Genomic DNA, 26785 nt, shown 5'->3' on the forward strand with positions numbered 1-26785 from the left:
CTGCGCCCGCTCCACGGCGGAAGCTCCCCCTCCTCCCCTGCCCGCCCCCCTTTCTACTGCAGTTGTATTGGGAACCTCCTCCTTTGCTTTATTTAGGCTTGCAACCCGGCACTCGTTGGCCGGGATGCGGTGGTGGTAGCGGGGGGCAGCGTGAGCGAGCGCTGGCGGGGCCCCTTGCTTCACTCCCCCAGTCTCAGGGCTTCCCCGGGGCCGACGGGTGATGGGCGAAATGCTCGGGGCCGCTGCCTCTCCGAGGACGAGGTTTGGGGCTGCTCTGGCTCATCTTGAAATATTTCTTGCCCGGAGGCAGGCCGTGCTGGTTGGCGGGGAGTGTCATTCATCAAAGGCGTGTGCACGTACTGGAAGTTTCTAACAGCAGGAGGGACTGTTCTCTACGGTGACAGGAGAGGAGTTACTAGTGTCTGGCCCCGAGTCTTGTGAGGTAGTAGAAACGGTCCCAGGCACTTGTGTCCGACCTGATCCTCTTAGCTGTCTCATATCGAGGGTCTCTTAACTTCTGTCAGCACCATTAGTGGTAAAGTGGGGCCCCTCCCTGCCCTACCTACTAGATGTCATGAAGTTGTCACGCCTTCTGCCTGGTGTTCTAGGCACCAGGGACATAGTGAGCAGAACACACGACCTGCCTTTATAAGTAAGACTCGTGTGTGCAAGTAAGACTTCACAGGATTTTAAGGATTGGGAGGAAAACAAAAGGAGGAGTTGGAATGGTGGTCTTGCTTCTTGGCGGTGGTGGGGGCAGAGGGTTTTTGAGGGGGTGAGGTAGGGAGACCTGAATGTTGAGCCGAAGAGCGGGAGAGGACCTTCCTGCGTGGAGGGGTCAACATGGAGGGGTCAACAGGTGGGATGTTCGGAGGTGGGAGGGAGCAGTGGGTCTTTGGGGAGCAGAACAGTGTCTGCTTGGCATGAGCACAGTGTGGAGGGGAGAGTGGCCGCTGGGATGAGACCGGAGAAGAATGTAGGCCAGATAGGCCATCAAGATAAGGTGTTTTCTTGTTGTTTTTCTTTTTTTTTAAGGGCGCTATCTGTGAAATGATCCCAAATGTTAAGTGTTGAGAGCAGGGGAGAGAGAAAGGGAGTCCTGCACTGGCAGGAAAATCATTTCTGAGCTCAGCTGCTGCGCTGGATAGGTGTCTATAATGTGCTTTTATTTTCCCTCAAAACCCCAGGAACTTGAGTGAAGGTCTCTTGGATCTTTCATAAACCGCATTCTTTGGGCCAGTTTCATCCAAAACTATTTATAGGTAACCTGCTGTGTTTTAGGCAGCAGGAGGAAAAAGGCATACATTCTTGATTTCTTGAGCTTCTATTTTAGGAGGTGGGGGGAGGGAACAGATTAAACAAGTTACATGAGAAAATAATAAATACGTTGGAGATAAATTAAGCAAAGGAGGTAGAAAGAACAAATGGGCCAGGAAGGGGCCACTGGCTGGTGGAATTTACGTAGGAAGCCCTGGGAAGGCCTCTCTGAGAAGGTTCTATTTGAGCAAGGGGAGTGAGAGAACGAAGCCCGTCGACATCTTGGGAGGAGAGCGTCCTGTCCAGCAGGCAGATCAGGTGTGGACGCCCGACACAGGAGCATGCTGGATGTGCTTGGGAAGAGAAGGCCAGTGTTGCTGCAGTGGAGTGAACGTGGATGTCATACCCCTTCTAGGCTGCGTACCAAAACGCCGTAAAATACAATGGGAGTTCATTCCTCATAGTTCTGTTGACTGGGAGGTCTTAGATCAAAGCACAGGCAGATTTAGGGCTCAGGGCGGGGGGTGGGGGGCTGCGGCGTGGTTCTGGTTCCTGGTTTGTGTCTGTCTGTCTTCTCACCGTGTCCTCACCCCGTGTAAAGGGAAGGGAGCTTTCTGGGGTCTTTTGGAAAGGGCACTAATCCCATTCCTGAGGGCTCTGCCCTCATGACCTAAACACCTCCCAAGACCCCACCTCCAAACGCTGTCACATTGGGGATCAGATTTCAACCTGTGAGTTTTGGGTGGAGTTTATTAGCAGTCAGGGAGTCTGATGAAGGCAGAATGAGGAGGGCCTGATTGTGGGGCTCTTCTGGACCACCGTAAGGATTTTGGCTTTTACTCTGAAAGAACAATGAGCTGTTGGAGGCTTCTGTGCAGAACTGGTGTGAATTTCACTTTTCAGCTGTGGATTTGGTCCTCCTTCAGGAGCTGGTTCCTGTCCTCTGGTAGTTGAAAGTAGCAACTGTAGCTTTCTCGTCTTGTAGGCCGGAAACTAAGTGTCATCCTTGGTTCCTGTCTTTCTCTCACATCCTGTGCATCCAGTCTATCAACCCATTCCCTTGACCCAGCGTTCGTTTCCCCCCACTCCTTGCTCTTCCCCACTGCTGCCAGCCTGTGTGACCCAGCGCGATCTCTGGCCTAGAGATTCTCGCTGAATCTTGCCGCGGACTCCCCCTCTCCTGCCCTTGCCGCATTCCCACTCTTGGGTCTCAGAACAGCAATAGGAGACCTGTGAAGTCTCTTCAATCCAGGGGCCTGCAGACTGGTTCCGTGGGGGGCAAGGTCATCGGGATCCAGGCTGTTGGCAGCTCCTCCCCTGGCCATCGCAGGGCACGTGCCGTGGGGGCAGCAGGCAAGGAGCGGGCATGCTTGGGCTCCAGGGAAACTTGATTCACAAAAGCAGGGCCTGCTTTTGGAGACCTCTTCCCTAAATCAGGACACTCCATTGCATTTGGGTTTTTGCCTGGAACGTCTTTTTAGGGGAAGAGGAGGATCAGATACGCGTAGAGCCTCGAGCAAGTCTTTGATTTTGCAAAGTGAGGCTGGGAAAATAGGTTTGTGGCAGGCGATTGAAGATCTTGTTGGTCACCACCTTACAGTTCTGCGTTAGTTTTCTCAGCTTAGGGACTAGAGCGAGGTCTTGCACGATTGCTGCGTAGTAGCCGTGTCTTCCCTAAAAATAGCAGGTGGTGATGTGCTGCTTGGATTAGAGGGGGTGCCACCAGCTGTGGTACATTAGTGATAACAAAAGCCTGGGGGAACTGAAGCTTCCCAGGGATGGGAACAAAGAAGAAAAAGGTCTAAATGTGAGAATCTACAAAGAGGAGACGGGTCCCAGGTCTGGGAACTGGAAGACCAGAGAGTAAAACCTGAGCAGCTGAGCACTGGTGGAGGGAAGGGAAGTAGAAACGCGGCCGGAAGAGACGTTGGAAACGTGGGAGTGAGGTTCTGGAACGACCGCGGGATTGGGGATGCCCAGCTGCAGTCACACGTGGTGTGTGTGGCGATTTGTGTGGTACACGGTGCCCCCAGGTGCCCAGGGGACTTCTAGGAAAACAGAAGTGGCCCGGAGGGGTACGCTCTATCACTTACGGAAACTTTGGAAACTTCTGCGGCAATCATGAGACGAGGTGCTGTCGTGAGGGGTCCATGAAGGGAAAGCTGCTGACGGAAGGCAAGTGTGGACCGAAGGGGACAGAAGGACACAGGGAAATGGGAGCCCGTGAAGTCAGGGTGGAGAACGTGGAGAACAGGGAGCAGGGATCTGACAGCCTGAGCGGGGTCACCTTTTGGAGAGGTGCCTCAGGACCGCAGCGGGTTCCACACTTGAGGCCGCCTTGTGCCAGAGAAGCTAAGGGGGTGCCCTGCACAGAGAGGGTGGCCTGCTGTGTAGTGTCGCACAGCTCCCCGCATCTCGCACACCGTGGGCAAGCAGGCAGGTGTCATCCCTGCGGGAGGCGGGTGCTAGGCCTTGGTTCCCGACCGTGGCGGGAAGCTGGCTGTCTGTCCTAAGTCCCGCGGTCCTGTCCTTGCGCTGGAAATCTTCCCTCCTGCCCCCCTCCTCCTGCCCACTCCGTCTTTCTCTTTCGTGGTACCCTGCGGTCGGCGCTACGTCCCGCAGGGTGCGGATTAACCACATCTTCTGCATCCTCTGTGTTTTGTAGTCTCGTGCCTCCTCTCCTGTTTCTTGTCACCCTCAGTAGTGATAATGGTTTGTCACTGAGCTCTGGCCCAAGGTGCGTATGGGTTCCTGAGTGTAAGACACCACGTGATCCAGCGTGGGTCCTTACTCTGTTGCCAGTGACCTTTCTTGAGCTGGTTGTTTTAGGTCTGGCACAGGCTGCTGTGTTCTGGTGGAGGCGAGGCCCCCTTGCCACCAGTTCCGCTCCCTGCGGAGCAAAACCATTTAACCCTGGGAACCCTGATGAGAGGCCAAAGCACATGGTGATCCTTTTGCGCTCGTGTCACTGGACTGGATGTGGGACAGATGCTCTCTGGCCGTCCTCAGAGCAGAATCGAGCCTGTGATTTATGTAAACTTGTGTTGGACTGCCACTGATAATTGCCTGTGGTTTAGAACCTGAAACCTGTTCTCTCCTAGACATACTGGAAGTGGCTTGTAAGTGGTTGTGTTACAAGGGACACTCCCAGCATTGTCGGTCGCTTAGCAAATGTGTGTGCGTGCACGTCATGGTATGAGTTTGGAATACAGTCATGGACAGAAGGGGCTTGAGGCTCGTGTTCTAGTTCAGGTTACAGATGGCGAGAAAACCACAGAGCAAGTGTAGGAAACAGGTACCACGTTGGGGGATGCACGGGGTACCCCGAGAGCACCGAGGGGCGGGGCAGCGGAAGGCGGCTTCCTACAGGAAGTGAATCTGAACTGAGGTCTGAGGATGATTCTTAGCTGAGAAAGGAGAAAGAGTGAGGGGAGAGTGTTGTGGCCCGAAGGGGGGCCACGTTGTCCTGCCTTCCCGGGAAGCGGAGCCACTCAGCTGGTCTGGCGGGGAAGTACCCGGAGCAGCGCTGGAGGGGGGCGTCCCTACCTTCCTGCTGTGTTCCCGGCCACTCGACGCCAAGGAGTCCACAGGGGGGTCCTCGCTCACCGCTCAGGAGACACGCTCCGCTCTGGTGGAGATCAGTGTGGACTTTAAATGATTGCAGTTGATAAAAAGTTGACCAGGACGAGGAGGCGGAGATGTGGCACCCTGGAGAGGATTCAAGGCGAGCAGCGAGCCACATCACCCCCAGCCTAGGGGTTAATGGATTACTGTGATTTTTAAAAATCATTTCTTTTGGGGAAAAAAAAAAAACAAAAAACGACTTAACTTAGAACGTACAAGAAAGTCGCCAGAATAGCACACGGAACTCCGGCATTCTCTTTACCCCACTCGCCGATTGTCCAGGGGTTTGCTCGTGGGCCTCGTCCCTGCTGTGCACACACGCCTTCCCTGCACGCTTCGGGCTGTGTTGCCCTGAAATCCGGGCACCCTTCAGCATGGTGAGCCCGCTGCCCTCCAGTCCTGACGCGAGCGTCGGTGCAGCCGCTCGCCCAGTCCCTGGGCCCCTCGCAGTTTGCTTCCGGGCCAAGGAGGAGCTTCTGCCTCTCGCTGGTTCGAGGCCCGCTCAGGAAAACGTGTTGTAGAGCACTCGTGTCTCTTCAGCCTCCTCCGTGGAGTCTCTCTCTGAATTTCGTGTCCCTGAAAGCTTCAGGAGCATAGCCTGTGTTCTCGTTGGCGGGGTCTGCAGACGCTGTGGGGGCCACGCTGTGTCAGGGCTCCGCGAGCCCACACCCGGGGTCAGGGGTTGGCCAGGAGCACGCACGTGAGCGCGCCCTCCTCCTCGCCCGGGGCCTTACGGCCGGCCGGAGCGCACAAAGCAGAGTCTGCCGGGCGGAAAGGCCCTGGGGTGGGGCCCTGAGGCAGCCCAGCGAGGGTGACTGGACTCAAGTGACGTTACCCAGCAGTGCTCAGTGACACACACGGAGTGTCTGCTGGGGGCTGGTCGGGCGGATACACGCTCAGGTTCCAGAAGGAAAGCAAGTTTCGGCAGAAACCACACTGCAGGTCAGCACAGGGAGCCACTCTTAGCATCGAGCGAAGGGTGGGAACCCTCTAGAATCCCAATTCCCCACACACCACCATGGGCACCCTTGTAGCAGGCCTTGCTGGGGACAGTCTCAGACCTGCCGTGTCCTTTGTTCCCACACGTGCCCCGGGGGGGCCGAGGGAGTGCTCCCGCCACCTCGTGAGCCGAGGCCAGAGACGCCGCGAACATCGCACAGTGCACGGCACAGCCACCGCAGACAAGAATCTGCCGGCCCGGATGGGAGTGTGGAGGTCGACCTGGGCACCGTACTTCTGTTGCCACCTCTGCTAACTGACTTGCTGTCTGTCTGCACGTCTGCTGACCCCTTTGGTGGCGGTGCCGGTTTCCTAAACGCACCGGCGGCATCTCGCCTGCCCCAGGCCCGCGGGCCGGCCCCCTGCCAGGTTGTCCCGCCCCTCCTCGCCCTGTGCCCTCCGCCACCACTCCCGTTCCACGTCTCTGGGAGAAGGGAGGGAAGGTAAGCAAACGGTGGTGCCCTTTACTTCCGTCAAGTGCTAGACGCGCTCAGTGACCGTCCAGAGGATCTTCGTGGATAAGATCGAAACAGCGCACTGTGGAAGAGGAGTACGTGGGGAGTAAGTCGGGGTGACAGGACGTGCTGGTCTGGGAGCCGTATTGGTGGACGAGTGAGTAAGTGCGACGTAGGGCTGGAGGGGGACACAAGGTGGGGTTAGCGATGGCGGACCACCGGGAGGAAGCCCGAGCCTTCCGGCAGACGTTGCAGCGCGACTTCCAGAAGCGCCAGACGGCTGGGACAGAAGCCGCGGTCCCGGGAACCCCGTCACGTCAGCCTGTCCTGGAGGGGAGCTCCCCACACCTGCCTGCTTCCCGAGGCTGGGCGGCGTAGGGCCGTGTGCACTCGTAAATGAGCAAAAGTCACTTAGACACAGCCCGCTGCACACTCACAGCCCTGAGATGTGCTGGTTAGAGACGGTTCGGACCAGATTGGAGAGACACAGAAGACTTGTCAGGGTGCTGCAGGATCTGCCCGGATTTGAGCTGCCGTGAAGGCGGGCTCAGAGGGAAAAGTCAGGGCCTCGAGTGCTGTGGTTTGGTCTTTGCTTCGTCTGCTTTTCCCCTGTGTGGTGCTGTGTTTTGTGGTTTTCATTTCTTACCCGTAGCAAATGTGGGTGAACACAGGTTAGAGAGGTGGCCAGATGGACAAGATGTGTCCACGGATGGACAAGAGCCAGCAGCCCCCAGCCCCACCTCCCTCCTGTCCCGCTTTGAGTTGTTCGCGGTGCGTGTTGTAACGAACCTGAATAGCGTGAAGTGACAGACTTGTGTTGCTGCTTCTTGGTCTTCGGTGTCAGGCGTCCTGTCGGATGGCTGACCTCGGCAGGTGCACGCTGAGCTCTCCTTGCAGCCGGGACCCTGCTGCCCCTGAGGCCCCTGCCCTCCCTCTGCTCCCCTGCCTTCTCAGCCCGTGTGTAATTTCGGTGCCGTCCCTGCTCCGAGCGGATGTTATTCTGACTGTATGGTCTTCAGAGCTGTACTTGAGTAAATCATGATTACTTTTCCTTTCTTGTGTTTCTTTGTTTGCTTCCCCCGATGAGTGATTCTAGCCTTTATTCAGCTTGCTCATCTTGAACATGTTAAGGACTCTTTGCTGTATGCCAGGGACGGGTTGACCCTTTCCTGGCTCATCCTGTTTACTTCCGATAGCAGGCCAGCTCTGTCCCTCCCAGTGCTCTGTCTGCTTATCTATAGGATTGGAAAGGGTCCTGAGGCAAAGGGAGGCTAAATAAATCTGCCCAAGGTTCCCGGGCTGGAAGGAGGTGGGGCAGGAATTCGAATCCAGCTGTGTGGGACTCTAGAGGTTTCTGGAATGTCTCTTGCATGGTACTTAGCACTGTAGAACAGCATCTGGAAGCAAGGTGGGGAAGATGAAATCCACTGGCAAAGAACTGGAAAGAGGATGGGAAAAAAGGAAGGATCACTTGTGCTTAAAAAATCATAATTTAAATGTATGGTGCGAACCAACCACATTTACTTGCAGCTCTCTGCCAGTTAGGGCGGAAAATCCTCAGGGCTTTCATTCCGCCAGATGCTCTGTCGTTTTCTCCTTAAGGGGGAAATTCCGGGGGCGCCTGGGTGGCTCAGTCGGTTAAGCGGCCGACTTCGGCTCAGGTCGCGATCTCGCGGTCCGTGAGTTCGAGCCCCGCGTCGGGCTCCGGGCTGATGGCTCGGAGCCTGGAGCCTGTTTCGGAGTCTGTGTCTCCCTCTCTCTGGCCCTCCCCGTTCATGCTTTGTCTCTCTCTGTCTCAAAAATAAAAACGTTAAAAAAAAAAAAATTAAAAAAAAAAGGGGGTGGAAATTCCGTGCAGAGCCTTGGGGCCTGCTCCTTTCCGGGGCGCAGCCGCTTTCTCGATTCTCGTCACCTCTGTCTTTTGTGCCACGCCGCCTTCTCTGGCTTTACTCCAGGAGTTGGGGGGGGTCACGTGTGGTCGTGACCTGCAGTACCTCCCTCAGTAAGGATGTCTGCGAAGTAGAACTTTTGACTGGGAAGAGTCTATTTTCAACTACTTGAATTTACGTAAAATCTCGTTGGAAGAAAACACCAAGAATGTCAGTTTTACCACCCCAGCTGATTGCTAGCTTGCACAGAATTTTACCTTGGAATTCACTTTTCCGTCAAGACTTTGCAGGGTTCTAGGTTCCAGGTTGTTGTGAAGGCTGAAGCCATTCTGGTTCCAGATTCTCTGCATGCGACCTGGCTGGCTTCATTTTTCTCCAGGATTCCTGTCGGCTCTTTGCTGTGTCTCCGATGCCCTGAAACCTGGTGCTGATGTTTCCTGGTTTGGATTCTGTTTCTGTTTATGTGCTGGGACCTTTCAGTTTGGAAATGTCTGGCTCTGGTTCTGAGATTTGCTTTCCTTGAATATCACAATGACTTTGATCATCTGTCCATCTTTCCAATTACTGTGTCTAGAACTCTTATTTGTTGGGCATGTGGGACCGTGCACTGATAACTTTAATTGCTTTTTATTTTACTTTGTTCTTAGGTCTGTGTTTCGTTTTATCTGGGGAACTTTTATTTTCAACTTTATCCTCAACTCTTTTGAGGTTTTTATTTTGCTTTCCTGGTTTTAATTTAGTTCTGACAGTTTTATTGAGATACAATTCACATACCATAAAATTCATGCTTTTTATGTGTGCGATTCAGTGGTTTTTAGTTCGGTCACAGTTTTGCAACCCTGTCACCACTTTGTAAAAAACACGTTCCTCTCCACCCGAGTCCCCCACCTCGCCCCTGCCAGGAACCTCTTAGGCATTAGCGGTCATTCCCTGTCTCCCCCGCTCCCGTCCCTGGCAAGCGCTAATCTGCTTTCTGTCTCTGGATCTGCCTGTTATGGACAATTCACATGAATGGAGTCATACAGCCTTCTGTGAGCTCGTGTGGGTAGCGTGATGTTTGCAGGGTTTACCCCCGTGGTAGCGGGTGGCATTCATCCGTTTCATTGCCGAGTAATCACGTTATGTGGCTGTGTGACATTTTGTTTATCCGTTTCATTAGCTTATTTCTTACTTCTTTGTCTAGCGTGACTAATGCTGTGAACCACAGTGTGCGGGGTTGGCAGGGACGTGTGTTTTCGGTTCCTCGGGGCACGGACCTAGGAGTGGAATTGCTGGATGGTCAGGTGATTAACATGTGAGCCCTTGCCCAGCTGTTCGGCGCAGCTGCACCGTTTCCTGCCCCCCACCCCTGACTCGGAGGGTTCCGGTCTCTGCATCCTCACCAGCACTTGCTGTTGTCTGTCATTTTGAGTTTTTTAGCCGTCCTCGTGCGTGTATATGTTTTTAATTTTTGAGAGCTATAGTAAAGTTCCTAGGAACTCTGTATATTCCTTTTAAAAATACTGTTTGGTGAAGGTAACATCACTTAACCTCCGCTCATATTACCGTTCTTGCAGTTTTCGTCTCAGTTTTTATTTACTCCAAGTTGCTTTGTCTTCTTTTGGTCTCTCTCGCTCACGTTCAGGGTTCTCTCTGATGTGCGGAAATCCCTGATTATTTGTTCGTGTTAAAACTGTTGGCTAAGGTGCTGGCGGGAAATGCTGAGTGTGGGGCTTCAGGACCCCGGGCTTCACGCAGAAGGTGTGGCGGGCCGTTTATTTGAAGCAGATCTCCTGTCAGTGCCTTTAGATCTCATCTGCAGGCTGGTTACACTTCCTCCGACCAAGTGTGGTCAGTCTCCTGCCCGGAGGGCAAAAGGACTGGCTGCCAGCGTCTGGGAACTTCGTGGGGCCCGGAGGTGGTCAGCGTCCCCCTCTGTGTTTAGGAGCGGCTCGTCCCTTTGTTTCTGGCACTGCGTTCAGTGTCCCGGGCAGAGAATTCCTCACAGCAGACCTTTTCCTGGATGGTGGCAGAGAGGTAGGAATTTGAGGATTAAATGCTTGCAAGAGAGCTTGCGGCCAGCTCTCACGTTAGCGCCCTCTGCCGGCCTCTGGTCTCAGAGGAACCTGGTGTCCCCGTTCCCCACCCCCACCCCCCTGCTCTCTTGAGCCCCCTGAGTCCGTGTTCTTGAATCTGCTTTCCAGTTGCCATTGGTCTCTTATTCTGCCCTCGTCTTTGGCGGAAAGTTCCTTGACTTCAGTTTTAGCTGGTTCTTAGGGAGGGCGTAAAAGCAGATGCATTCCTTACCCTCTGGGCCCGGAAGTCTGTTGCTACACCCCAAATTTGTTAATGAAAGATTGTTTCTTCAACGTGGGAGGCCAAGTATACATTGAATACAAAAATGAATGGGCCCCCTGTTGCCCCTTTGACCTTCAGGCTTGAGAGTCTGGATTGTACCCAGCACCAGAGCGGTTAAAGCTAGAGATACAAAATATGAAAGCATGAAAGTACTAGGATAGCATAGAGGAGAATCCTTTTATTTTAGCGTCATGGGTGGGATAGAACTTTCTAAATACATCAGGAACCCGGAATTTTGTAAAAAGTGACGGATTCAACTCTGAGTATTTAAAACGTATACATGCCTACGTGGGTGTATTTCAGTGGTCACCCGACATACCGTATATGCATCTGTAACATTTAATGAAATGTCGCCGTGCCTTAGATGCGGCAGCCCCTCGGAAAGGGCAACTTCCCAGTGAGCAAACAGTAGGAAGGAGCTGTTAACTAAGAGGAGAAGAACCGTGAGCAGCCAGAAGAGGTTTGTCAGTCACGCTCCTAGAGAAACACAAATGAAAAAATAAGGGCCCTGATGGGGCGCCTGGGGGGCCCAGTGGGTTGAGCGTCCGACTTCAGCCAGGTCACGATCTCGCGGTCCGTGAGTTCGAGCCCCGCGTCGGGCTCTGGGCTGATGGCTCGGAGCCTGGAGCCTGCTTCTGATTCTGTGTCTCCCTCTCTCTCTGCCCCTCCCCCGTTCATGCTCCGTCTCTCTCTGTCCCAAAGATAAATAAAAAACGTTGAAAAAAAAATTAAAAAAAAAAATTTAAACAAGGGTTTTAAGAAGAAGAGAAACGGGGGCGCCTGGGTGGCGCAGTCGGTTAAGCGTCCGACTTCAGCCAGGTCACAATCTCGCGGTCCGTGAGTTCGAGCCCCGCGTCGGGCTCTGGGCTGATGGCCCGGAGCCTGGAGCCTGTTTCCGATTCCGTGTCTCCCTCTCTCTCTGCCCCTCCCCCGTTCATGCTCTGTCTCTCTCTGTCTCAAAACTAAATAAAACGTTAAAAAAAAAAAATAAATAAGGGCCCTGAGATTTGCATTGCCCGTAACTGTCCCTGCTGCAGGAGCCTGTCTGCACTTGATCCTAAGGACGGGGAGCAGCGTCTCACAGGGGATGGGCAGGGACGCTCGTGGGGCGCGGGTGAAGGCTGAGGCGAACCCGCCTGTCCCGCAGTGGCCCCTGGTGCCCTGAGCACACCCAGTGTCGTGTGTGGGAGCGGTTCCGGAGGGAGATGGGCGACGTGGAATCGAGGTCTTCCATTGGGGGGTGGGGCCAGAGGAGAGCTAAGATTTTTTCTTTATGTCTTTCCGTGTATACGGTTTTTATTTTAACGATCACGTTACGCGTAGGACTGAAGAAGGTGCACGTGGCACCATAGAGGGAGATGTTTCTTTAATTCTCAAAATCATTTGGATTATCTAGAAAAAGGTGTTTTGGTATAATCGGTGAAAATAAGTACTTATTTCTGAAATACTTGCTAATGAAATGTGCAGACGTGAAGGGGAAAAAAGTCACTTAAGGAAAAAAATTTTTGCTTTTAAATCTTAGAAACACTTCGAGCAGTGTAATTAATGATGTTTTCCCTGTCAATAGTAGCAATGTAGAGCCAGATTTGTAGTTAGTCCCTAAAATCTACAGATCCTTATAAAATCAATTTTTTTTTTATTGAATCTTGTCCCTATTTTAATATTCCTATTTGTCCTTCCTGTGGTTTTTTTAAATTTTTAGTGTGTGTGTGTGTTTGTAACTTCTGTGTCTTTTTGGTTGTCTTCAGTCCCTTCAGAAACAATGCAGAGTAAGTTGTAGAATGATGATTACTGGTAGTTGGTGAGCTAAGGTAGTGACTACTCACCCACCAGACTCTGTCACTGAGAGCACAAGTCACGGCCTCTGCACGGCTCCCTTGCTGTCGGGAAGAGAGTGTCATTAACGTAAAAATGCAGAGAGAGACAGCATGGGTTCAAGATCACTCGGAGTCTGTGGGTCTGTGTTTATAGGTAAAGTGAGTAGTGTCTTCATTTCTGCTTTTATGTCACAGAGTGACTGAACGGTATGTTTGTGTTTCACGATATGTTACACAGAGAATGTGTGTAGAGTAACTTATGAAACAAGTAGCTGACTGTAGCTGTTTTTGTCTTTCAGAATTTAAACGAGTATGTTGAAGCATTAATTACCTTGAAGCAAAAAATTATTAATACAGAGTGAGTATGTTTTCAAGTGTTTGGTTGAACTTCATGAACCCAACGGATAAGCCGGAGCAGGTGGTGTGTTAGACCCCTGGGCCAAAGAGACCTTGAGTCTGTCACCTGGAGCCCGCGTGCTGTGGGTCACAGTGCAACTCACATTGCGTTACTGGCCCACAGGCCTTCACAGCCAGCCTTACAGCTTGGGAAGTGATCTGTGCTAGACAGAGTGTACATTTTGTTTCAAGCTGTTTTCTGCCTTTAAAGCCCTCTTAGCTTTAGGACTGGACCTCAGGTTTCCTCACAGTAAGTATTTCATAGTCATGGGATGAGATTTAGTCTTTTTTTTTTTTTTTTTTTTAATATTCTAAAAGTCACATGAATTTATAGGCTAAGATGTTACTCCAGTCAAAGGGATTTAAATTAAAAGTTCATGTATCAGTGCAGCGCTGCTTCTAAGGAATTGAAGGTGATGTGTACGTATATATACATATATATTTGATATATGATACAGTTGCGATATATATGCACACACACACACACACACACACACACGCATACATATTAAGCATAAACTTGTTGCCAGAAACCTAGGAACAAGGGTGCCTGGCATATTTTGAAATGTGATTTTAACAATGTATTTTCCAGATCAAAAAGGTAACGTAATTCTTTTCTTTGTTGCAGTAATTTATTAACAGAATATCAGAAGAAATGTGATGATATCCTTTTACCAGCTTTTTCCTTCGAATTTTAACATTTACATCTTTATAGTTTCTTAATGAACCGTGGGGATTTTCAGTTATCTTTCGGGAGGTGGGATTTACAGCCTCTAAGGAAGGAACACAGCATGGACGTGAGTCTCTTCCTGTGACCGCGTGGAATGACAAAGACTGTGAGTGTCCGTTTTAGAACAGTCTGGTTTTGTCCCTGGCTTCGGTTTTCTTCAGGTTTCCTAACTTTCTAACGCGTGGGTCTCCTTCATTTGTCCTGAGGAGGTGGGACGTATGTTCTGCGGGTTTAGGAATAGCGTGAAGCTGAATGTGAGAATGTTTCGGAATTTCTGAAAGACTTGCCCTGTAGGAATAGTCAGAATGTTGGAAAATTGACTTTTATTAATTAGCTTTCTGATTTGTAGAGAATTACTATAGAGGTTATCCCTCATCGGGGTGATTTGTGTTGACAAGACAGGCGTGGACTCGCGGCCAGCATTTGTTCAGTAACCGTCGAAGTAATTTGTTGCGAGGGTGCAGATGGTGTGTGTGATTCATTTTTCTGCATTTTGTGGTGAAAACATTCATCACGAAGGGAATCTCCCCCGTAAAAAATAGCACAGGTGTATTTGTGAGGATTCGCTGAAGTTCAGCTTCAGTCTCGGGACACATTCTGCTGTTCAGCTTTGTCAGGAACTTGAGGCCTGCTTCGATCCTCTTTCTGACTTTCCTGAGCTTGTGTGTGATCACTGATTGTTTGTGTTGCTGCTACCGTACCTAACTTGTGTGATTCGAGTAATAAAATGAAGGCGTAAGCTTTAGACTTATTTTTAGTGCTGGATTTTTATGTTAAAAACAATAGGTCGATGAAAGCCCCTTGTGCTTTATTTGTTGAAATTCGCAGTCTGTTTAACTAAATGTATATTACGGTAAGAGCAATGATATCTTTGATAGTAATAGTATCTTTTATATCTTTGATCATGAAAGCTGAGCAGAAACAATTAATAGAAATACTTTTAATTAGCTGAATAGGGAAATAGGCGATTCCAGTATTAGAAGAGTATATACTTTCATTATATCCTTTTTTGGCATAAATTTTTGAGGTAATTAACACATGTAATCTAGCAGGAAAACTGATTCACTTTTCAAAAATTTGTCAAATTTTAAAGTCAAAATTGTTAGAATAGTTTATTAAAAACTGGTAAGCCTCGGGCTTAATTCTTTAATGCGCGTTCTGTGCTCTGATCCTCTGCGGCCTAGCTGCGTACTTGGCGATGGTCCCAAGTACGGACTTCTGTACCTCGCGTGGGCAGTAGCTTGCTCTCGCAGTCCACGGTGCTCGTGGTGCAGGTTTAAATGGCTTTATTTTGTAACTTCATTTCCTACTTTTTTGTGTAATTCTGGTTGTTGTGTTAAGTTTATTTCCTTTTTCTGAAGGACAGAGAGTATATTTTATTTTTCCTTTCGATATTTTTGAACTTTGCTTTCTTGCAAAGACTGGTAAGAGTGAATATAGTCCTTGATCTGGAGCAGTCTGTATTCTGGGAGGAGGTGGAGGTGTGATGTTGTAGACATTTGCCACATTGTGCTGTAAACGTGGAAACTTCCAGGAGGTGAAATTTAAAGGGATAATTGTTTTGTTCTTTTAGCACGTTTTCCTGGCAGCGTGAGATGGGGGTGAAGTGATCATACCATGGACGCTGTCAGAGTAAGGTCGTCTAGATTTCCTGTTCTCCCTGTGTTTCTCTTCTCCTTGCTCATTAAGTATAGTGGTAGATGGTTTGTGCAAGAACCTAAACTCTTGTTTGCTGCAATTATGCTGGGGACCATCTGAGAAATCCAGGGTAGGTTGTTTCAGGATTTTGTTACTTACAGGATAGGAGGTGTTGCTCGTTGGTTGAATATTACCTTGTGTTTATTCTTGGAATTTCATATTAATCTGTATTAAATTGAATACCTTGTTTCAATTTAGAGAAGTAGGTGTTTTGACTTTAGGTACATGGTGTGGTAAATAGAATAATGTAGTAAAAATTTTTATTGCTGTGTTATAAATGGCACGTGAAATAATTGTTTTCTAGGAATTGTGATCTTGCCTGTATGTATATTGAACAGAGATTATTACAGATACTTTTAAAGTGAGTTTAATCTTCAGACAAGTGTCAGTACATAAAACTCTCAAGAGTTTTCTTTAACAAGTTTCACAGCTGCAGTTTGCAAGAAGGTAAGCTACCTGTTTTCATCGTTGTTTTGGGGTAGACATTTAAAAGACTAGATTTTTTAAACAGCCTCAATCAAAGTGTCACATAGGATTGATCCATTGTATACAATGTTGCTTTGATGGTCATAATAGAAGAAGATTTACATTTTTATCCAAATCAATTTCTTATCAAGGTCTTAAATTACAGCCTGGCATTTGACTTTTCAATACTTGAACCCATGGCATTGCCATTGAAATGAAGTTTACTGTTAATCAAATTGTAGTCTGTATGAATTGGACTGTTAAGTGCGGTTATCTTGTGCATTTTAAACAATTTTAAACGGACTTAACATTTAGCAGTGTCTCATACTCTGAATACATTCGTCACCTAGAAGAAGGCAAAACATTGTTATGACCTGGATCACAAAATTGCCCGTCGCTTAGTTTGAGTAAATGGAGATGACTTCCAGATCGGAAAAGCCAGAGTATCTGACAGATTGTTCTTTAATATATTCTCCGTCAGACTGAGAGCGTCTCAGGTAGCTGTTTCATATACTTTTTATTAGAAATAGACTATCCTGTCAAAGGAACAAAGGGCAGCATGAAGGTCATGTTGATGTAAATAGAGAGAAGGCATTTCAAATGAGACATTCTCTTGTTTCTTTTCTGGTCCAAGTTAGAGAAACCAGGAAATCATCAGTAGGTCTGTTTAGTAACATGCTGGAGATACTTTTGTCGACTGACGCTAACGCATTGTCCATTTTTAGAGAGAACAGTACTCTGCATCACCAAGTGGAACAGATGCTTCAGAAAATCTCTCCTCTGCAGAAATGTCAGGAAGAGCTGGGATCTTTAAAAGCAGAGCTAGAGGAGAAGAAGGTACCTGAAGGGATTTTCCCACAAAGCTTTACCTTCCGTAAGCTAAGGTCTGCTTATTCACTGTCATTGGAATGAGGGGGCATTTTACGTCTTCACAAAGGAAACAGGTGCTAGTCAAGAAGCATTAAGCGTATTACTATTTTTAGAGAAGGTCGCACGGGTTGATTCGTGGCTTGGTCCTCATGGTAATCGCTAGCCCTATAATGCTGTGTTCATCGCTTCTGTGTTCTTCGAGGTTCTCCGGAGGAACCTGCTAAGTGTGGGTTTTTAGGGCTATTGTGTGTCCTGCGTCGATTGCCTATTCACGTTGGTCTTGCTTTAGTTATAAAATGAAAAGCAAACATTCAAACTTAAAGGTAGAGAGATCGTGTTCTCTGTTTCAAAATCAAGTTGCAGTTGATTTAAAATTCCGTAAACCTGGGGGGTGGTGGAAAAAAAAGTGCTGTAAACTTGCACTTCGGTATGAATTTCGGCTTACTTTTCCCAGGAGTCTTGGGAGAGAATTTATGGCTTTTACAGGTACTGTAAGTCAGAGGCCAGTAGAGTCGCTTGCTTGGTTTGCTTGAGACATGTCGTAGCTAAGCTGGGACAACGCTGGTCTTCTCAGCCTGTCCTCCAAGCCCTTGTCACCATAGTGTCTGTGCCTCTCAGTCTTCACCTTGTGCTGTTCTAGCAATGCCGTGCACCCATCGGTTGTCTGACCTGCTTCAACAGTGACCGGTCGTAATAACTTTTGTAGAAAGTTTTTATTCTGTGTCGAACGATGCCAAGAAGGTGAAACGGAAACAGCCGCGACGTTGAATCTTGGCTGCCTCTGACACATAATCATGTCGGCAGCCACAGCCGAGAGGAAGCAGGAACACTGGCATCAGACCCCAGTGACAAGCCCTCATTCGTCACTCGTTCTCTGTGGCTCTAGAGGAATAAGTCAGCTGTGGATCCTCAGACCCCTCGTGTACAAGGGGGTCGTGAAACCCCTCTCGGAGCTGTGGCAGTTAGAGACCCCGCATGTGCACGTAGTAGGAGACAGTGCTCGGTGACAGTCTTTCCCGTTCTGTGCTGGCCATCAGGACATACACGTTAATGGGTGTTAACACATTTGTCCCAGTTATCGTTAAGTATAACGGTTTGTTTATATTTTTGTATGGTAAAAATGATAGCTTATATTTATTAAGCTCTAAAATTTCCTCAGGTTTTGTTGAATTTTAACTGGTTGAGACCAAAATATTTGCTAATCCGTATTACAGAGATTTGGAGTTGCCCTAAAATTAGTACATTTTCACATTCTTTTTTTTTTTTTTTTTTTTTTTTTTTTTTTTTTTTTCAACATTTTTTATTTATTTTTGGGACAGAGAGAGACAGAGCATGAACGGGGGAGGGGCAGAGAGAGAGGGAGACACAGAATCGGAAACAGGCTCCAGGCTCCGAGCCATCAGCCCAGAGCCTGACGCGGGGCTCGAACTCACGGACCGCGAGATCGTGACCTGGCTGAAGTCGGACGCTTAACCGACTGCGCCACCCAGGCGCCCCTACATTTTCACATTCTTAATAGCTTTCTTTGATGAGACTATTAATCGTGTTAAATTTACGTTAAGGATCTGGTTATCTTTATTAAAATGTTCAAAGAATTATATGGTGGTTTCCTGCCTAATGTATGTATTCATCTGGTTAACTTCTTACTGTTAAGTGATAATAATAATTTTGCTGGTCAAGGTGAAAATAAGTTATCACTGATGGTGATAAGATAAGGTATGTTATCTTTTCTCAGAGTTCTCTGAAGTTGTACCAGGACACTCATCAGGAGTATGCTCGTGTGAAAGAAGAATGCTTGAAAACAGATGCTCAGTAAGTGTTAAGATAACTGTGGAAATACGGTTTTCCTTTTCCAAAAGAGCTAGCTAATCCTTCCATCGGTACCATTTGTCTCTCTGTCTTTGGGTTGTTGCCTGTAACTAATAACCTTGTGGTTGTAAACGAGTCGGTCCTTCAGCCTTAGTCTCCACATCTGTAAAACGGAGGTCACACCTCGCGTGAAGGTTATAAGAAGGACTAAGAAGCCTGGGCGCGTTGAAGAGCTGCACAGAGAAAGAACTCCAGAGTTTTTAGGTCTGCCTGCGCGTGCATGCACGCGTCTCCGTGTGCCTTCGGACACGACCGTCAGCTCCTTGCCCTGTGCCCTGTGCGGTGGGGTCTTTGTTACCATTAATAAAAAGAGCTGTCTGAAGGCACCCAGTTGGTCACTTCCCCGCTCCTCACAAAGCTTGGGAGCCAAACACACAGTGCGGTGACGTGGATCTGACGCGGTGGTTACTCAGAGACGGTTTCTCGGAGTTTCCCACTCGCTCTGACTCCAAAGTCTGTCTGAAAACCGGTGCAGCTCGGCGGCCCCTGCCTCCTGGGACGTGGGGCCGTGAGCACTGCCGGCACGTGCGCCCCAGAAGTCCCCCCGCCCGCATCCGTGCCGCACCGCTTGCGGGAGCCCGTCTGCACGCCTCGGCTCGGCCTGGCGGCGAGGCCGCTGCAGTTCCGGGAAACCCCAGACTTGGCGGAAAGAGAGTTTTTTTAGAACCAGCGCACGCTAAGCCGCGTAGCGCTCTCTCTTGGGTTTCCTCTGCCTTCAGAACAGTTGCTCGTGATTTCAGTGGTCGAGGCGCGAGGCTCGTCATGACTGATCGTGACCGACGTGCCTTTGTTGTGTAAATTGTAGCGATTTAAGAAAATCTATGTACCGTGAATTGTAACGTACATGTTTCTGGTTTGAGAGCTGACCGTTTTTACCTTTTTAACTTATAAAATTGTCTCAATAGGAAGAAGAAGCTAGAAGCCAAGGTGAAGAAGCTGGAAGGTAATGGGCACTGTTGTCACCTCGCTGGTGGGGTCACTGCTCTTCTCACCAGTCCCACCGGTGACTTCACAGAGTTGTAGTGCTTGGCCCGGTGGCTGCGTGGTTCTCGAGGGCGGGCCCTGAGTGGCCGCGCCGAGGGCACAATTAGCGGGAGGGTCGGCGGCAACGCTCCCTTCCGGGGGAGGAATAGGAATGTGAGCATACTGTGTGGCAAATGTCTGAAACGTGGCCCGTGTTTTTACCTTAAAAAGCAGCAGTCGGGAAAAGGATTTAATTCGGGAAGTTGAGTTTGAGGAGGCTTTCTCACTGTTCCCTGAAATAAGAGGTTAGTAGAAAGAAAATACTACTTCTGGTGCCAGGAAACTTGATGTTTTTAGACAGTTTTGACACATCCGTGGAAAGGTTCCGAGAAATTGCCTGCCCTGGGTATCATCCCTTTGTCTCTGACCCCCTCCCCGCCCCAGCGTTTGGATTCGGGCTCCTGGTCTACGCTGAGTAGGCAGAACACAGAGGGACCGCGAGAGGGTCAGCTGAGTCCTCACGGGACGGCTAATAGCCCTTTCAGGAACTGATCCCAAGATCTTTCCTTTGGGTTCTTTCCCCTTCCGTTACGTGGTTGGGACACGGAAATACATCAGGGAGAGACCAGTGGGGCTTTGCGGGTCTCCGCGTCCCCCTTTCATTCCTGCGTGGGCTGTTTCATCAGATGGATCCCACCTTCCTTCAGAGCGTGGTTCATTTTTCATGTAGTGAGGAGTAAGAATTTCAACGTAGTTGGATCGGGCACAGGGAAGAGACTTAGCTGAAAATATTTCTCATCGTTAATTTACCTAGACTGAGCCTACATTTTTAGATTTAAACTCTATAAATATTTTAACAAGTTTTCCTCTGATTGGGTTTTTGCACAAACACTGACAATATGGTAGCAAACACGATATGACTGTGTTTGTTAAGTGTTGCTTTCTCTTGCTAGTGTGTGGAGAGAAGTGTCTATTTTAGGAAATGTTTCAAAGACATCTGAAATGCCTGGGAGACTGTGTATAGCTTTTAGAACAGATTTCCTTTGAAGCGAAAGTGTAGCCTTTATTTCCCGTGTGACAAAAATATTTTTTCCTCGTGAGTGATGTGGCATAATAATCAGGTAAGGAAATACTCAGGCTTGTCGGAGCAGTCAGGGATGGATCGTTACTGCAGTGGTTTATGGGAGTTTAGTTTTCATGGCAGCTGTGTCTGAACATATTCAGATGAAGTCAATGCTGGTTAGATTCTTTTTTTTTTTTTTTTTTTTTAAATTTTTTTTAATGTTTATTTTTGAGAGAGAGAGAGAGAGAGAGAGAGAGAGAGACAGAGCATGAGCGGGGGAGGGCCAGGGAGAGAGGGAGACACAGAATCCGAAGCAGGCTCCAGGCTCCCAGCTGTCAGCACAGAGCCCAATGTGGGGCTTGAACATATGAACCACGAGATCATGACCTGAGCTGAAGTCGGATGCTGAACCGACTGAGCCACTCAGGCTCCCCTAAATTCTTGATTAATGTATTTGGAGCGTGTGCTTCAGAACCAAAAGCCAGATTGAAGAATTTGCTGAAGATCCAGGGAAGAACTGTAACAATTCCTTAAAAGTACATCTAGAGCAAAGGCACTCGCTAGAAGTATGTACTTGAAGGGAACTCCAGGAAGGCATAACATAGAAGAAGCATGGCAAAGATTGCCCCCCTCCCCAATACAGAGGTGGTAGGAACTCTTCCGAGATGAAGCCACGCTTCTGACACGCCTGAAGCGTGAACGTTGCTTCTTGCTGAAGAGCAAGGGGGAGCAGTGCCCCTCCTTCTGGAAGGCTCATGTGTATCGGGTTCTTGCCTGACCAGAGGGCACGGGCTGGCTTGTGCTGGGATCGGAAAGGAGTCTTAGGGTCTGAGCCAAGTCTGTGGTTTCACAGATAACAGTGTAAATGCGAAGCATTCCTACATTTATCCCTGACCGATAACACGCTGAAGGAGCAGCGACTTGCAAAGTTTGTGTTAAAGTTCTGTGAAATAAGGAAAACTCAGATTACATTTTGAGTATTATGCTGACGGTAGTTGTAAAGTTGGTAAATTATCGTTCTCTCTCTCCGTTGCACTCTTGAAAGAGGCTGCTGTTAAGCAAACTCAGGACTTCAAGCAACTGAGGACTGAGAAGAAGATACTCGAGAAGGAATTTAGGAAGACACAGGTAACAGATAATAGCACACACACGTGGGAACTGGCAGCCTCGGGGCTTTGTCCTGTCCGTCAGCCCAGCGGGTCCTGGTCCCACGGGAGTCAGGAGCGGGGCCACCCCACGAAAGAGTCCGCAGGACCCGCTCAGCTCCCTGTCTCACATTGGGTGTGGGGCGCCTGCGCTCCGTGTCCCCCTCTGTCCCCTACAGACACTGGCAGCCTTTTGTTTTCACAGGAACGGCTGGATGAATTCTCTAAACAGAAAACTGCAAAGGGTGAGTATTCACTTCATGCCTACTTAAAAATCCTGGCTCGACATGCAGTGTTCTTTATTAACAGTTTTCTCCTCCATGATTTTAGAGTTGAGACATATTGGAACACAAATTTCAAGCGATTCTTACGGAAGCATAGATAAAAGTGAGTATATTACAGATTTCTTTTTACTTGTGCGTGATTTCAGTGGTTTGGGAGGTGGCTCGCTGCTCTCACCTGTAATTAGGAAGATTCTGAGGTTTAGCGGGTGTTCATGTGCAAGGCGTCCTGTCCTGTTTTACGTCTCCCTCAGGTCTGCACGTGTTACCACCTTGCTGTCTGATCAAATAAAATAGCGAATGAAAGACTCAGAAAGCAATATTGTTTGGAAAAGGAAACTGTCAGAGATATAATTTCCATACTTGTCAATAAATAAGTATAGGGGCGCCTGGGTGGCGCAGTCGGTTAAGTGTCCGACTTCAGCCAGGTCACGATCTCGCGGTCCATGAGTTCGAGCCCCGCGTCAGGCTCTGGGCTGATGGCTCGGAGCCTGGAGCCTGTTTCCGATTCTGTGTCTCCCTCTCTCTCTGCCCCTCCCCCGTTCATGCTCTGTCTCTCTCTGTCCCAAAAATAAATAAAAAAAGCATTGAAAAAAAATTTTAAAAAAATTAAAAAAAAAAATAAATAAATAAATAAATAAATAAATAAGTATAGTTTTCTTACGAAGTTTCTCAAGTTAATTTATAAACGTTCTTAGGTGCCAGATGTGTAATGATTATTAAAGTCAGGCAGGAAAACTGGAGTCAAAGCCCTCTGCTGTATTTTTGGAGGACAGAAGCATTTGGGGGAGGCCAGCATTTATACAGGAAAGTAAAAGGGCAGTCGTGGGGGAGCGAGGGGTTGCGTCCGTGTGCATTTGTCGTTCGGTGTGTTATCTTGTAGGCAAGAAGGTCTAACTCTGGAAGTTGAGAAATTGGGAGTTTTTGCTTTAATCTTCCTCTTCATTGTTTGATCTTTGGCCATTTACTTTCCTTCTTTTTTCTTCACTTTTATTTTTCTTGAGAGAGAAAGTGAGACAGGAGGGGCAGAGAGAGAGGGAGAGAGAATCCCAAGCAGGCTCTGCACCATCAGCACAGAGCCCGACGCGGGGCTCAAACCCATGAGCTGTGAGATCATGACCTGAGCTGAAGTCGGAAGCTCAACCGACTGAGCCCCCCAGGCGCCTTGTTTTTCACTTTTAAAACCTAGATTGTGAATTTCTGCTGTACCTGTCTCACACTTTCTCGGGAAGGGATGGATTGAAAATGGTAAATAAGTAACTAATGGTATTTTCATTCACCAGCGTGTTATTTCTCATCCAAACGGAAATTACTAAAACCACTCGTGTCGTTCTGGGCGTGTAGATAGTGTCTCTTCGGAAGTCTCCTTTACCTTGTCTCTGCTTCCTTTTTTTTTCTTTTAATTCCGAGCATAGGACCAGCTTTTCCTGGGCTTGAGGCTTTAATAGTTGACGCCTTGCAGTTGCCTGGACCCCGGTTGGCTGTTCACTGCTCTCGCTACGTTCCGTGTGCTCTGACCCTGCTCTTCCTGCCTTTACATGCGGGAAGCCAGGCTTTGGGCAGACGTGCTGCCCAGGGAAGCAGCGGGCACGCTGGGCTGGCCTCTCGCAGCCACCTGTCGGCTGCCGGTGTCCCCGTCTTCTCTTCTGCGCTGACGGGTGGTTGAGGATCTGATGTGCTCAGGCCTCGCCGTCTCAGACCGAACCCTCCCACCCCATCCCCTTGGCTGCTCTCTAGCCCGGCTTTGTGTTTTCTTTGGTCTTTTGCCTCCCCTCACCGTGACGCTGAGCATATTGTCTGCTGTACGTTTTACTTCTTCTAAGTAAGTGAAGTCTTTGGGAATCTGTGAATTATTTCACTGAGGACCTTGGTGGATTTAATTCCTAAGTAACACTTTTTCTCTTAATACACTCTTTTGGCCCTTCACACTTGTTTGAATTACACACGTATCTGCTTATATGTGGGTATTCTTTTTTCCTGTAACTACAGTACAGCACTGTGAATGTTTCTTCTGAGTTTTTAACAACGTTTGCTTTCTTCTAGCCTACTTTACTGTAAGACTACAGCATATAATGTGTATAACATAAAATATGTGTTATTGCCTGTTATGTTATCAGGAAGGTTTCAGGTTAATAGTGGGCTATTAGTAATTAGGTTTTAAGGGAGTCACAGTTACATGTGCATTTTCAACTGCCGGGGCTTGGTGCCCCTGACCCCCATGTCATTCAAGGGCCATCTATACTTACGAAAGAATTCATAAGTTAGAGTATTGGGTTGACTTCATTTTTAAAAAGTCTGCCTGAATGCCACATTTCTCTTTTATTCCTTCTAAGTTCCATTAAAAATGGCAGGGAAAGGAAAAATAACACAAAACTCTCCTTTAGAGTTAAAAAGTGGGGGCACCTGGGTGGCTCAGTCGGTTGAGCGTCCGACTTGGGCTCAGGTCATGATCTCACAGTTCGTGGGTTCAAGCCCCGCATCAGGCTCTGTGCTGACCGCTTGCTCAGAGCCTGGAGCCTGCTTCAGATTCTGTGTCTCCTTCACTCTCTGCCCCTCCCCCACTGACGCTTTGTCTCTGTTTCTCAAAAATAAATAAATGTAAAAAAAAAAAAAGTATGCAGTGGAGGAAGGTGTAAAGCAGGTGGCGTCAGTTGGTGATGAAACCGAAAACGACAGAGAAAACGGCAGCCCTCGAAAAGCAAGTTTTGTTGCAGAAGCCCTGTGTTGCTTCCACGCAGGGGCACGGGGAGTGGGAGAAAGAGCAGGACAGGAGAGGTTTGCCAGGTAATTGATTCAAGGGTGAACATTTTGTAGCCTTTCCATGTCAGAAGCCATTTCTGGAACTTGTCCACATGCTGTGGCTCAGAGTTCGGGTCTGTGAAGTGTCATTTATGGCACAGGAGGCACTCAGAGTGGGTGTGGATGTAAGGAAATCAGGAAATTGAGGAATTATGGCTGCTTTGAAGGGTAGCCACTCAGGTTCGCAGAAAATGGGCTACTTACATTCTCCGGGTAAATCCTCGTAACTGGTTCACTCTGCATCCCTTCCGTCCGAAGGTAGAGACCTGTAGGCCCGTGAAATGAGACCCTTCGTTTATTGCCAGGGAAGTGGAGGCTGAAGAAGTACACACTGGCTCTCAAAGATGTCCTGCCTCGATTTTCATTTAAAACTGAGAGGCAGCAGTCATGTGAAAGGAAGCCACCACACTCAAGGAGAAGAACCCTGAAGAAACAGGATTAAATCATGAACGAGGAGAACATGTTACAAATAGAGGTAATGTCGTGAGAGAAAGTCTAAGAGCATACCCGTTGGCTGCGGCTGCGAAATTGACCCAGTGGGGCTCTCGACTGTGAAAAGCCAGATCGGCGATGTCCCCATGGTCCTCCAGCAGGACCTCTGCGAGGGGAGGACAGAGCCCTCGGGACAGAAGGTCGGCAAGAAGTAGTTGAAGGAAACTCAGGAGCAGGACACACACGTGATATTTATGTTAGAGAGGCCTTTCAGGTGTTGGGTGTGATTTCTTGTGCATGACCTTTGTTTTTGGCATGTCGTAGGAAGTATTTGTAAAATCAAATGGAGTTGAATATAGAGGGATGGATAAAGAAGTTTCAAACAAATGCTAACTTGAAGCCGTAATCAGGCAAAAAGTAATTCCAGCCTGGAAATGAGTTTACATGAATTAAAAGGGAATATCCAGGTTGATTAAGTTGATTGATCAGTTGGTGACTGATCAGTTCACCAAGCAAATGCTACGGTCATAGACCTAAAATCATGAAACTGCATCAAGTAAAAATGCCTGGAAATTCTGGAGGGAATAGTCACATTGTTTCCATAAGAGGCCTTAGTATTCTTCTCAGAAACAGTTGATTTTGTAAAAGCAGACAAAGTAGGAGGTAGAGTTGATTTCATAATTGCAGATTGGTGATTTCCATCTAATCCTTTTAAACCACAAACGTAGAATTCTTTAAAATACTTTTCAAACATATATGAAGGTTGACTACTAGACAACAGGAACTATAGCCTAATATATTATTAAGATGCTGATATTTAATAAGATATTAACAAAAATCCTGCCCTCACCCAAAGGGGGGAAAATTACTTACCAAACCTGTCTGGTAACTAAATGTGCATAGACACAAACCACCTCTTGGATAACAGAAAATAACTGAAATACTAAGCCCTTTTGGAAGTAAACAGTAGGGCAGTATTGAAGTCTCTGCGATCCTGCCAGTGTGGCATTCACAGGAACGAATGGGCCTATGTGATTATTCTAGAAAGCAAGACCTACAGAAGATGAATAACAAAGTAAGAAAATGCAACGGAAAACAGAAACTAAGGGAAATGGAAGGAAGGACCTAAGTTAATGAAATAGGAAACAAAGCAATTGATTTGGGACCTTTAAATGGAACGGCTGGATCTTTGCAAGGCTGGTAGAGCCCACAGCTCCTTTTGGCAGGTGTGACCGAGACAGGAAGGGACAAAAGCACGAGGACTGGGAAAACTGGAACAAAACTGCAGTTAGAGAATTACTTAGTTCACAGATTTATATTCAGATTTGATCGTGTTTGTGAAATGGGCCATTTTCAAGGAAAGCATGCTCAGATTGAGTCGGGATAGTTGTAAACCTGAACAGGAAAAATAACCCAGAAGAAATTAAAATAAAATAAAGATCTAACACCGTCGAAGATCCAGATGACTTATAAGGGAGCTCTGTAAAGGCGCCAGTGGATGAGACGAATGTCTTTATTGTTATGTATTCATTTTAGAACTTAGAAAAACACGGACCGCTTTCCATGTCATTCTCTCGAACTCAAATAGGCCAGTACCAAAGGCGGCTGAGAATCCCGTGCTCACATCCTCAAGACTCCAAGCGCGGTCACTCAGGAACGTGGCTGCAAGACGCTAGATGAAGTTTTGGGGACTCAA

General features: G+C 48.2%; 1 protein-coding gene across 4 annotated transcripts in view; it reads left to right on the forward strand.

The window, feature by feature from the left end:
• ICE1 (interactor of little elongation complex ELL subunit 1) overlaps window positions 1-26785 on the forward strand; it is a 57939-nt gene that overhangs the window by 391 nt on the left and 30763 nt on the right. For all 4 annotated transcript variants that reach the window (XM_058714870.1, XM_058714880.1, XM_058714951.1 and 1 more), the window contains exons 2-10: window positions 12678-12736; window positions 13403-13437; window positions 15631-15649; window positions 16393-16504; window positions 18273-18349; window positions 19312-19349; window positions 21478-21560; window positions 21783-21822; window positions 21908-21964. In XM_058714870.1, the coding sequence (XP_058570853.1) occupies window positions 12678-12736; window positions 13403-13437; window positions 15631-15649; window positions 16393-16504; window positions 18273-18349; window positions 19312-19349; window positions 21478-21560; window positions 21783-21822; window positions 21908-21964 (520 nt within the window). The remainder of the gene's footprint in view (window positions 1-12677; window positions 12737-13402; window positions 13438-15630; window positions 15650-16392; window positions 16505-18272; window positions 18350-19311; window positions 19350-21477; window positions 21561-21782; window positions 21823-21907; window positions 21965-26785) is intronic.

Source organism: Neofelis nebulosa, chromosome 1 (assembly GCF_028018385.1).
Source record: "Neofelis nebulosa isolate mNeoNeb1 chromosome 1, mNeoNeb1.pri, whole genome shotgun sequence".
In the NCBI taxonomy this organism is placed as follows: Eukaryota; Metazoa; Chordata; class Mammalia; order Carnivora; family Felidae; genus Neofelis; species Neofelis nebulosa.